The sequence below is a fragment of the Podarcis gaigeae genome (genome assembly GCF_964106915.1).
Source record: "Podarcis gaigeae genome assembly, chromosome: W".
Lineage (NCBI taxonomy): Eukaryota > Metazoa > Chordata > Lepidosauria > Squamata > Lacertidae > Podarcis > Podarcis gaigeae.
In genome coordinates, this window is record NC_139695.1 from 7433702 (window position 1) to 7446222 (window position 12521).

General features: G+C 47.2%; 1 protein-coding gene and 1 long non-coding RNA gene across 2 annotated transcripts in view; both read left to right on the top strand.

The window, feature by feature from the left end:
* The window catches only part of LOC310836004, a 208168-nt gene that overhangs the window by 54141 nt on the left and 141506 nt on the right, over nt 1–12521 (top strand). The gene's annotated exons all lie outside the window — the stretch shown is intronic.
* LOC310835945 (steroidogenic factor 1-like) overlaps nt 1–12521 on the top strand; it is a gene marked incomplete at its 5' end in the record, with an annotated part of 56161 nt that overhangs the window by 960 nt on the left and 42680 nt on the right. The window contains one exon of the mRNA XM_083720909.1: nt 5976–6117. Within this exon, the coding sequence (XP_083577035.1) occupies nt 5976–6117 (142 nt within the window). The remainder of the gene's footprint in view (nt 1–5975; nt 6118–12521) is intronic.

Genomic DNA, 12521 nt, shown 5'->3' on the forward strand with positions numbered 1-12521 from the left:
TAGAACCCACAATACGGCCTCAGTTCCTTTGGGGTTTTTGTTTTCGATCATTTGTGATATTTTAGAGGCCACAGGAGGACTGCGAATGTTTATCACTTCTCTTCGAGCACCGATTTTACGGATCGCGAGTTTTAAGGAGTCCGTGATCCGGCGCGCAAAATCGCATGTAACGCTGATTTGATGTCACTCCCATTCAGGAGCGATAGGTTCCCTAAGTCTGTTCCGGGGAGGGGGTGGGGGCCGGGGGGCAAATGCTTCCCTTGCGCGGCCTTTTAGTCCCTAAAACTCTTTTCGAAAAATGCGCGGTAGGAATTCTTTGGAAATCTTATCTGAGAATGACTACAATGCTTCCGGAATAAACGAAATCGACTGGTTTGCGGGCGACTCGATCAGGAAATGTGTCCGGGAAAATGCATCCCGGTCTGGAGTTCTCAAAAGATGATTCAATGAAGGAGATTCGTCTTTTGGGGAACCGCAAGTCTTAGCAGTTAATATTATTAAAAAACTGAACCTAGGGAAGCGTTTGGCGGTTGGGGATCTGGAGACGCTTTCCGGTGAGCAGCATGTGCACGTCGGGGTGTGGATGTGATGGCAATTATTTTCCAAGAAAGTGCCTTGTATATTTTTAGGCGCGGGAAAATATATGGCTGCGCGAAAGACGCCGGAGGACCCTGCGCGCCTCTCCCTGGAGTCGAGGGGGTGAACCAAACGGAGCCCCGGAGCGCTGCACTCGGCCCTTCTGTGCCAAAGGGCTAGTGGTGCTCAGGACCAGACCCGGCTGGCCCGCTCCGTCCTTCTCTCCAGGAACGGGTTTGCGCCAAACAGGGTCTCCGGAGGCCGCCAGAGGACGGTGCTCGGCGGGGCCCCCTGCTGGGAAGTGCCGATTTGCAAGCGGTGGGTGCGAGAAGGGTTAGGGAGAAATTGGGGGGGGGGGTGAGGCGAATATTACCCTCCACCCCCCCACCAAATGATGACACCCAGCAAGGGCATCCCTTTAAAGTGAGGTTACAGGGAACCAGGCAGAGGGCCTTCTCGGTAGTGGCGCCCTCCCTGTGGAACGCCCTCCCATCAGATGTCAAGGAAATAAGCAGCTATCTTATTTTTAAAAGACATCTGAAGGCAGCCCTGTTTAGGGAAGTTTTTAATATTTAATGCTGTATTGTTTTTAACACTCCATTGGGAGCCGCCCAGAGTGGCTAGGGAAACTCAGCCAGATGGGCGGGGTATTATTATTATTATTAATAATAATAAAATTAAAATGTCTGTTCTTGGTCATTTTTCTGCTTTGTGGATTTATTTATTTGCCGGGTGAGGGAAGACATTATTCTTTTTTTCTTCGTTCAGTTTGGTTTAGTTTCTTTCCAGTTCCCCCGTCCTCCCTTGTTGTCTCTAAAGGTGTTTTTGCTTGCTTGCTTGTTTTGAGACGGTGCTTTTGAGATTCCCACCTTAATGGTAGGATCAAGGAAGGTGGGGGAGGGATTTGTTGTGAGGCTCCCACAAAGGATGGGCAAGGTCCATGGAGTCTCTTCAAACTTCCGGAGGTGCCCCCCATCATGTGTGTGTGTGTGGGGGGGGGGGAATCGGCAGCTCCAGCTTGAAGGCCCGGCCGCCCCCACCCTCACCACCAGCGAAAGGGAGATGCGCTTTCCCTGGGGGACTGATAATGCCCTAAGCGCCTTGCGGGGGTGGGTGGGTTGCCAGTTAGGTCCTGTGAGAAACTCTAGTCTTAAGAAACACCTGCCACCCTGTCTCAGTCTCTCGCTGGAAAAAAGTGTATTCCTTCACTTACACTTCAGAATTATAATTAGAATTATTAAATGTATTGCTCACTCTTCACTAGTAGGTCCCAGGGCAGCTTACAACAATCTGAAATTCAGAATTAACAATTGTGTGGTAAGCCGGCACTGCCCCCCCCCCCCCCCGTGGTTCTTGCAGTTTAACATCCTGGCTGAAGGTTAGATTCCAGGAGGCAGAATATGACAGGGCATGGGGTATCTGCAGACAGGTGCCGGGGCTGAAGCGAGGGGGCCTGGGCAGTGGAGCCAACTGAGGAACCGTGCCCATCTTGCATTCTGAGAAGAGGCGCGCTCTTGAGGCTCCCTTTCCCCAGGGTGAGGCCGCCTCTTCTAGGATTCATCCCTGGAGCTGAGCCGCCCCCCCTGTTCTGAGTCGAATATCTTTTTATTTAATTGCCTGAGGTTGTGACATCATCGGCGGTGTGCAGAAGTTCGCAAGACAAAATTACTTGCGGAAATGTGCTTTATTTAAAATAATCACAATATAATGTGATTCTTCTCCTTATGTGGAGGTGGTGATGGTGATGTGATGGAATTGGAATAATAATAAGAAAAAATTATTTTTATCCCGCCCATTTAATTGGGTTGCCCCAGCCACTCTGTGGGTGGCTTTCAGTATATATATTAAAAATAGTAAAACACAGTAAAACATTACACCTTATAGAGCTTCCCTATACAGGGTTGCCTTCAGATGTTTCCTAAATGTTATATAATTACTGATCTCCTGATGGGGGGGGGGGTGTTCCACAGGGCAGGCGCCACTACCGAGAAGGCCCTCTGCCTGGTTCCCTGTAGCTTCGCTTCTCGCAGTGAGGGAACTGCCAGAAGGCCCTCGGAGCTGGACCTCAGAGTTTTGGGTGCTTGTCGCCCCTCCTTGATAGGAGTCAGGGAGGTGGCGATGGTGGGGGCCAGAATGGGACAGCTTGATTAGATGCTAATTATATTGGAGCTGTGGTCCCCAAAGGGGTCCCTGGCTTCCCAATTCTCCTCTGCCCCAGTCAGCATGGCCACCGGACTGGTTAGGGGTGATGGGAGTTGTACCCTTTGCTATCAAGTGCTTGGGTCCAGGGTGCTCCGGTTATTGTCCCTGCTCAGCCCTGAAACTCTCCCCGGTTGTGCCACATTTCCCTCCTCCTCTCACCGTGGCTCCATCCCTGCTTTGCTCAAATGTCTCCCTCTTCCATTTCCGAGCTGCCTCATGTGGATATGATATGATATGATATGATTTCACTTCTGGTGCGATGTGTTGTCTTCTGCATGTAGTTCCAAACTGTGATAGTTTACAACAGGTACTTTATAATAAGCAAACATCCAAACGTGGAAACTATTATTTTATTTTAAAAGCCACATGTTCGATCTCCAGCTTTTCTAAGTAGCGCTGGGAATGACCCCTGCCCGTGAGCTCTGCTGCCAGTCCATACAGACAGTGTTGAGTCAGGTGAACCAAAGTTCTGCCTAGGTATGAAGCAGATTTCCATTTTCCTGAACTGCTAAGACCAAAAAAATTAACATGGTATAAGCTTCTTCATCAGATGCATATGGGGACATGACTCTTGGGTTGTGGTATTGTTTAGAGATTGTTGTTGTTGTTTATTGTTTATGACTACTTTGGAATGTTCGTAATTGTGTTTTTTTTTTTACATGTTGTAAGCTGCCTTGAATATGGTTTTAACTTTGGAAAGGCAGCACACAAATAAAATGATTGAAAGACAGAGAGAACGTTAACTGTGAAATCAGAGGGAAATTAAATGGATTTATGATTACTAATAGTATCACTATCATCTTACAAAGGGCCCCAAAGTATCTATCAGCTGTAAAGACAAAAACAGTCTATGCCCACAGACTCACCACCAGAGAGACATGGCACAAAAGAAATAAACAAGGAGGAAGGCAGAGGAAAGCAAGTGTTGGAGCAGTTGCTTCCTGACTGGCCCACGGATGGGGCCAGGTTGGTCTCCCCTTTGCCGTGTTGCTGTTCCTTCAGATACCCATGATAAAGGATGCAAAAATGGTTACAGTCACCCTTCCCAGAGCAGAGTTGATGATCATAATGCTTTGGTACATGTGTAGTGGGATACACTCTCACACATATTCAGGTCTCCTGATTCCACCCTGCCGCTTTCCCAGTTGCCCCCCTTGTGTCCCAAAGAGTGCCAGAGGGAACTGGGTTTTGAGACAAGGAGCAGAGCTAGCTATCTAAACACATTTAAAAGGACACAGAATGTTAATTGGCTGAATGCCTGGCTGAAGTAAAACATTTTCGCCAGGCGCCACAGATATGTATTGGAGGCGACAGCCGAGCCTCCCTGGGGAGAGCATTCAGCAAGCGGGGAGCCACCACTGAAAAGGCCCGTTCTCCTACTGCAGCTCTCCGGGTCTCCAGTGGAGGGGGCAAACAAAGAAGGGCCTCAGGTGGTACAGTCTTCTCCCTCCTGCACCCGAGCTTCATCTGTGTCGGGTTCACCGTGAGTTCCTCAGAATCATAGGCTCTGCTCTGGAAGGTGTGGCATATTTACTGTACTAAAGCGAGAGTTATAATAATAATAATAATTTTTTATTTATACCCCACCCTTCCCAGTTCAGAAAACCGGGCTCAGGGCGGCTAACAACAAATTTAAAACACTTAATTGAGGCAACAAAAAACAGCTTAAAATACAGTATAAAACGTGAATAACAATAAATTCAGAATTCAAAAATCAATTGGGGGGGGAAATCCATCCAACAAACATTAGATGATCACCAGGGCTAGCTGGCTGAGTTAGTCCTATTTGGGCCAGGGGAGAATGAGCTGTGGGATCCCAGAGCAGGTAATCTTCATAAAAAGGGGGGGGGGGGAAGGAAGGGGACTAAAAGATTAGGCTAAATTCAAATTGAGAGCCAGGTGGAATAGCTCTGTTTTACAGGCCCTGCGGAAGGAATTAAATCCTGCAGGGCCCTGGTCTCATGGGACAGAATATTCCACTAGGTCGGAGCCATCACTGAGAAGGCCCTGGCCCTGGTGGAGGATAATCTGATTTCCTTAGGGCCCAGTGTGGGAATGTTCAGGGTTGCAGGAGAGGATATATTGTCTGATTATATCCTTATCCAACTTGTGTTAACAAGTTCCCCAATTTCAGCAGAGTAACACATTCCCCTTTATTTTAAGTTTGCAACGGCAGCGTTTGCTCAGGCTCGCTAAAGCCTCTATAATAACTGTTCTGGTAATTTCGCCTTATTCCCTCATAAAATAGAAGAGACGACACAGTCTTTTACAAAAGTATAAAAAGAGTTTACTCACATTCTGTTCACATTCAGATCCCAGAAGGCAGACTTAGCTTAATGAAGTAACATACACTTGGAATCTATCTCTTAAGAAGACAGTCCCTTTGTCCTCTCTTGGGAAGCCAAGAGGGCATCTTTGGCTTAGTAGATGTTGTGTCTTCAATGCATGTGGTGAAAGAGAGAGAGATGGCTGCCCTGCCCTGTGCTTTTGTCATTACCTGCACAGGTGAGGCCACACCCACCTCTAGTCATATGCAGAGGAAGTCTGTCCCAGCCCAGAAGGAAACAGGAAGTTTACCTGCTGTCTGGACAAATATCCCTCCCCATGTGTAAACATGTTCACTCTAGGAATGTTGTACTTGACTGCTCTTGTGTTTCACATCCCACACCCAGGACGTCTAAACTATGATTATTCATGGACCTTAAGGACCTCTGCGGGGCATACCAGGAGAGGTGATCCCATAGACAGTTCCACTGGGCATACTCAGAGAGCATTTTTGAATTCTCCTCCCAAGTGACAGCTGCTTTGGGCAGGGTGGGGTCTTCAAGGCAAGGAGTGTGGGACCCACCTGCGATCCCCGTTTCTGTGGAATTCTTCGCACTTCCAAACTCCTTGAACTTCTCACACTTTCCCTGCACATTTTATTAAGATGTGGTGTTAAGATGTTAAGAACGGTAGACTCATAATCTGGTGAACCTGGTTCGCTTCCCCGCTCCTCCACATGCAGCTGCTGGGTGACCTTGGACTAGTCACACTTCTTTGAACTCTCTCAGCCCCACTCACCTCACAGAGTGTTTGTTGTGGGGGAGGATGGGAAAAGGAGATTGTGATAAAGCGGGATATCAAATCCAAACTCCTCCTCCTCCTCCTCTTCTTCTTCTTCTTCTTCTTCTTCTTCTTCTTCTTCTTCTCCTCAGGGCTTCTTCAAGAGAACGGTGCAGAATAACAAGCACTACACGTGTATGGAGAGCCAGAATTGCAAGATCGACAAGACACAACGCAAGAGGTGTCCCTATTGCCGGTTCCAGAAGTGCCTTGTGGTGGGCATGAAACTCGAAGGTGACTCCAGTTGGCATAGTCTTGGGCGGGCGGGAGGGGGTGAGTCTTTGCAACACAGAAGGTAGGTGCTGATGGGAAAGTGCCTTCAGCCAAGTGGGTGGGGGAGGGATCCTGACATCTAGCCTATGTCCTGGATGCTGCTGCCTCTGATCTAACCGCGGCCAGGAGGGCTTCTGCTCCAGCCCAAACAAGATGTGGGGACGTGAGACTTGACGTGGGCGGGAGTGGGTGGAAGGACTGGTGACTTGACTCCTACCAGCCATTTTCTTCCTCGTTCCCCCTCTTAACCCCCGTTGCTATTCTACCTCTGAGGGGGCGGGGAAGCAAAACATATAGGTATACATGCATTTCTTGCCTAGAATGCAAAACCTTCCCTGGCCAGGACCTGCGTTTTTGAAAAGAGCGCGCCTCCACACACAGCGTCCACCCAAACAACAGTGCCAGGTGGTTTAAAAGAGACTTTTTGAGATGTTCTAGATATGCTTCCTTTATATCTTTAGCCTCTTTCCCCTCTACCCACCCCGTCCCCTAGTAATCCCCCCTTCTCCTTCTGCTGGGTTTCCATGTGTCCCGTGTGGGTCTCTAGAAGAAGGGCAGGGACCTTACCCTGCAAGGACTCTTGGAAGTGAGACCATGTAAAATGTAAAGGAGCTGAGTGCTTTTTCTGTGTATGCTGTCAAGCTTAGTTGCAAGCCACAATATCCTTATTACTATTAATTCAGTGTTCCATTTGAGTGGAGGCCCCCTAAGGCCGTTATCATTGGGAAAGTCGGATAATGATGACAGTATTCTTGTGGTTCCTCATGAGCCAGTGATGGTAACCAACCTGGAAGGCTTTAAAAGAGGATTGGACGAATTCATGCAGGATGATAAGGCTATCAATGGCAGCAGTGCTTTCAGACGTGCTCAGATCCTGCTTGCATGTTTCCCATGGGGGTATCTGGGTGGCCACTGTGAGAACAGGATGCGGGGCTGGATGCCCCCCCCCCCCCCCCCGCTTGGGCTCCTCTTATGTTCTTGAGGCAAAATGCCTGTGCAGCCTCTTCTGACGCTCTTATGTCCAAAGAGCATTTCGTGCCCGCCGCCTCACCCGCATCATAATGCTGACTCTTTGAGAAAGGGCTAGCAATAGGGTGATAATTAAATCTGACAGGAGTCCCTCCCCACGTCTCATTGCTCAGGCCCAATTCCTGATGCTCGGTGCGCTTTGCTGGAGAAGTCCTGAAAAAAAGCCGCATTTATTTTTATATTGCTTTTAAAACCCGACTTTCCAGCTCTGTTTCCACTGAGTGAGCTGAAGATTGGTATATTTCCCATTTAGAGTCTAGCAATTAAAAAGCCGCAGTACCAATTCAATGCACACTATTTGCTGGTACTCCCAGTTTAAAACCCGACTTTCCAGCTTTGTTTCCGCTGCCGCTGCCACTGCGGGTTGCTGTCTTGTACGGGGGACCTTTCTGCCTTGGAGAGCTGAGGGCTGCCTGTAGCTTGCAGCGGCGTGGCAGCCTGGAGAGCAGGATGGGGCGGCGGCTTTGAACAACATAAAGTGAAAGCAAATTGCTCCATGGGGTGGAAAGGAGGAGGCGAGGCTGGGCGCTGGTCCCACGGGAGGCTGCTCCACAGCATAGTAGTCTAGGTCTGGAAGGACACATGTCTCCGGGAACCAATTGGGGTTTCAAATAATAAAAACAAGATAAAAATAGACACACAGAGAGATCATATGAGAGCTATCTTCAAATACATAAAGGGCTGTCGCATAGAAAATGGACCATGCTTGTTTTCTCCTGCTCCGGAGGGTAGGACCCGAACCCATGGTTTCAAGCGACAAGAAAGGAGATTCATTCAGACTCAGCATCAGGAAGAAATTTCTGACAGCCAAAGCTGTTTGACAGTGGAAGGGTCTCCCGCGGGAGGTGATGGTCTCTCCTTCCTCGGAGGCTTTGAAGCAGAGGTTGGAGAGCCACCTGTCAGGGGTTCCGTAGTTGTGATTCCTGCACTGCGGCAAAGCCCAAGTAAAGACTACCAATTTTATCAGATCATTAAGGCTAGTTCCATAGTTGCCAGGCTTGCGATGAGGGTTGTCTTGAAAATGATGGTTCTGTTGCCTATGTCATAAAGGAATGCCAAATCATATAAAGTGTCCGGAGGTTCTACTCGTCTTCAAAATCTCAGATATGTGTGCTTCTCTCCATTAAAGCTGTATTCCAGAGTGTGTGGTACAAAGTGTCCAGTGTAAGATTTTGGGCTGTGTTCCACTGAGTTGCAATTATTATTATTAATATTAATTAATTAATTACATTTCTAGACTGCCCTTCATCCGAGGATCACAGGGCAGTGTACAATATAAAATCACAAAAATACATCCCTTAGTAACAATTAAAAAACAATGTCCCCCCACAGTTTAAAAGGCCACAGATGATGATGATGATGATAATTATACCCCACCCATCTGGTTTGGTTTCCCCAGCCACTTTGGGTCGCTTACAGCATATCTAAAAACATAATAAAATTAGCCAAAGGCCTGACTGAAGAGGAATGTTTTTGCCTGGCACTTAAAGATATGTAGAGATGGCACCAGGCTAGCCCCCCATGGGGAGAGTATCCCACAAGTGGGGAGCCACCACAGGAAAGGCCGCTTCTCATCTTGCCGCCCTCTGGATCTCTCGTGGAGGGGCCACATGAAAAAGGGCCTCCTTGAGGAGTGGTGCTCCTGAGCCATTTAAGGCTTTATAGGTCAAAACCAGCACTGAATTGGGCCTGAAAACTAAGTGGCAGCCAGTTGAACCACAGTTGGCATTATATGCTCAAACTGTCTTATTCATGCTGCCAAGGTCATATATAAGACCAATTCTTTTGACAATATATTTACATTTGTATCATCAAAAATATTCAGTAACATTAATTTTGGGCAACGAACAATAGTTTCTTTAGCAATATTTATCATTCATGTCAAGAATAAATTCCAAAAATCTTGCACCAAATTACAGTAAATGATAATATGTACGAAGTTTATTGCAGTCCCTCCACCTAGTAGGTGATAAAGAAGGAAATACTTTTGACATTTTCAAAGGAGTGCAATACCATCTGTGAAATAATTTCAAGGAGTTTTCCCAAAGAAATCTGGAAGCAGATTTTAAGAACTGTGATTCCCAAATTTTATTCCCGTCCTTCCCAAAAAATATCCCCATATTTGTGTGCAAATATATAGTTCCCATATCTTTTTGAGGGGTTTCATAGATCCATTGATAACCTACATTAAGCAATATAGAGTATAATTAAAATCTAATCCTTTCCCTGCTCTACCCATTGTAATTTTCAAATTTTGTTAAGGGTGATTGTCCCTTCACCATCTCCAGTTGCACATACAGACTCAGACATGCTTATGGGTGAGCTGTGTGATAAGCCAGTGGAGATAGGGTTTTCGTGTATGTGTGCGGGAGATACTTTGTACATGCTCAGAAGCACCCTCTACACATATCCCAAGGCATGTGGATGAAAGCAGGCAGTGCCAAGAAGGCATGTCTGTGTGTTTGTTTGGGCACTAGGGGTATACCAATTTCCTGTATCATAATGGGATGCACTTTTGCTTAAAAACACTGAAAAAGGGACTAATTATTCTCAGTTATGGAAAAAGGTTGCCCTAAAATGAAAAGTTGGAAACACTGTATATGTAAAGTTACTACTCATAACTATCAGCACTTTTAAAAACTTCATGGAACTGTTTATAACTTTTACAGCTGCCTGGAACTTCCTAAAACTTTGGCGAATGTTCAAGAAGAATCCAAATATTGGTCTATAGGGAAAGATTTTTGGGCAAACAATTAACTTCTTAATTTTTAATATTTCTTTCTGTGGCAATATACAATTGTGGTTGGAGAAACCCAGCTGGATGGGCAGGGTATAAATATAATCATAATCATAATCATAATCATAATCATAATCATAATCATAATCATAATCATAATCATAATCATAATCATAATCATAATCATAATCATTACAATGTCGCACAAGATCCTCAATTTATTCTCAGCAATAGAAGTGATGAACCATGTATAAAACATTGTACATGTATTAGAAAATTTGCAAGCTCTATTTTTCCTGTATACATGCTATGCATAATACATTATACAGTTACATATACAAAAATCAATGTATTGATTTCAGGGTGACCTTTTTTCAAAAGTTTTGGAAATGACAGTTCATTCCTTTGTTTTTAGGCAAAAGTTCATCTAACTAAGCTACAGGAACATGAGGTTGTAAAAAAGTTCTAACCCTAGCAAACACTTCCCTTTCCAAAGATCCCAGGGGAAAGGAATAAAAATAATATTAAGATTTGCTTTTTGTTTAAATCCCAGCATTTATTCCGGCAGGTGCTCAGCTTTTTCTACCGTTGCAAGGAAATAGCCTCCTATCCTGAGCAGTACCGAGTGTCTCGGCCACGGTCCCGACTCACTGGAGTCCATTGGGCACGCCCATTGTGCAGAACCTGGCTGGCTGGAACCCCTCTGATAGCAGGCACCATGGGGGGGGGGGGATCTGCTCGGTGGTGAAGTGCCCCCACTTTGCATGCCAAAGGCTCCAGGTTCAATCCTTGGCACCCCCCTCCTTAAAAGGACCCTTGGCCGGAGAGCTGCTGCCAGCACAGCAGACAATACCGGTGGGTTAGATGGACCCTTAGCTAGAACCCCCACCAGTGTCCGCCAGATTCTTCTGTTCTGTGCCTTGGCGGAGCTTGTGTGATGAAACCTTGGGCCTCATCCTGGAGGTTTCTGAGCTACAATTCCCATCAGCCCCAGCTGATGGTGGTTGATGGGAGTTGTAGTCCAAAATATTTCTTTGTTTGCATTTATATCCCACCTCGTTCTCCAAGGAGCTTAAGGTGGCAGAGGTACAGGGTTCTCCCTTCCCGATTGAATCCCATCGCAACACTCTCTAGCAATACCATTGCAGTGCCTTTGAGTGAATGCAGAGTGCCCATACCCTGTGATGCCTTGCGACTGGCCTTTGCGTGGCTTTATCCACCAGGGGTCGCCGTGAGGGGCGGAGAAGGGCTATAGTTCAGAAGGTCCCAGGCTTAGTCCCCAGGGACATCTCCAGGAAGCAGGGCTGGGAGAAGACTTATGAGGAGATGCTGCCAGTCAGTGGAGACAATTCCGAGCTCTATAGACCAGGAGTCTCTGACTTGGCAAAAGGCAACTGCCCCACGTTCTTATGTTCTTCTATTATTCTGCGTGGAGCAAATGGGTGCATGAAAAAGGGAACGAAAGAGAAGGATGCTCCCTGGTTGGATGCTATTTTTTCATTCATTACTTGCATTTATATCTCCTCTTTTCCTCGGAGAAGCTCAATGTGACATCCACGTAGCGTCCAGAGTGGCGCAATCTAATCCCAAGGACAACCCTGTGAGGTAGGCTAGGGTGACAAGCAGTGACTGGTCCAGGGGGCAAACTTGTATGAAATATTGTGGGAGGGCAGGTAAGCCCCTTCCTGCACACACATCACATCACTTGAGTAGCAATGCCCATCAACCGGGGGGGGGGACTGTCCCCCTCGAATATTTTGTTAGGGGGTGGGCAAAGGGACCTCGACCCCTAGGAGTTGGTTTCTACGGGCTGGCCTCTAATGCCACACCCAGGGAGCTTCGAGGCCGAGTGGGAGGATTTGAACCCAGGTCTCTCCCAGGTCCTAGTAAACTAATCACTATGCCACTATGACAGCAATTTTGGATGGCTTCGGGGCGTAGTGGTTTTTTAGCTTCTCTTTTAGCACGTCCCATGGCGCTGCCTGGACTGCTAGTGGCGCGACCAAAACTCGGGCCATCTCGAACACCTCAGGCTCGCAGAGGCTGAGGAATAGGCCCCACTTACTCTCCTCTGACCCTTCCGTCAGCTCGTTTGCTTGGAGGCAGCAGCCGAACCGAGCAAGACAGGAGTCCCATGATTCAGAAGCTGGGGCAAATGGCAGTAGAGGCACGAGTGAAGCCATGGTTCCGATGCCGATGTGGTGGGCGATGGATGGAACACAGTGCTCTAGCCAGTATGGTTAGCTCTGAATTGGGTTCTGTTCAGTGATTTTGCTCAGTGAGTGTCCAAATGTGGCTGTGCTCTGATGTCCATCTGATCCCATCCCCGTCGCCAGTATTAAATAGTGGGTGGACATAGCAGACAACACAGAGATTTCTCCAAGTAGTTCTTTATAGGTAAGCTGGAACTGAACTGAACAGCAAACAGCTCAGCCGGCCTGCTTTTATAGGCAGCCGGCTGTCAACATTGTAACAAGAACAGCCCAGGGTTTCCCGCCTAAATTAACTTACGTGGACCTGAGTGACAACTATATACACAATACCCCTGTTGGCCAGGGTGAGAACTTCAATACATAACACTGGGCCTTCCTGGCCGGAT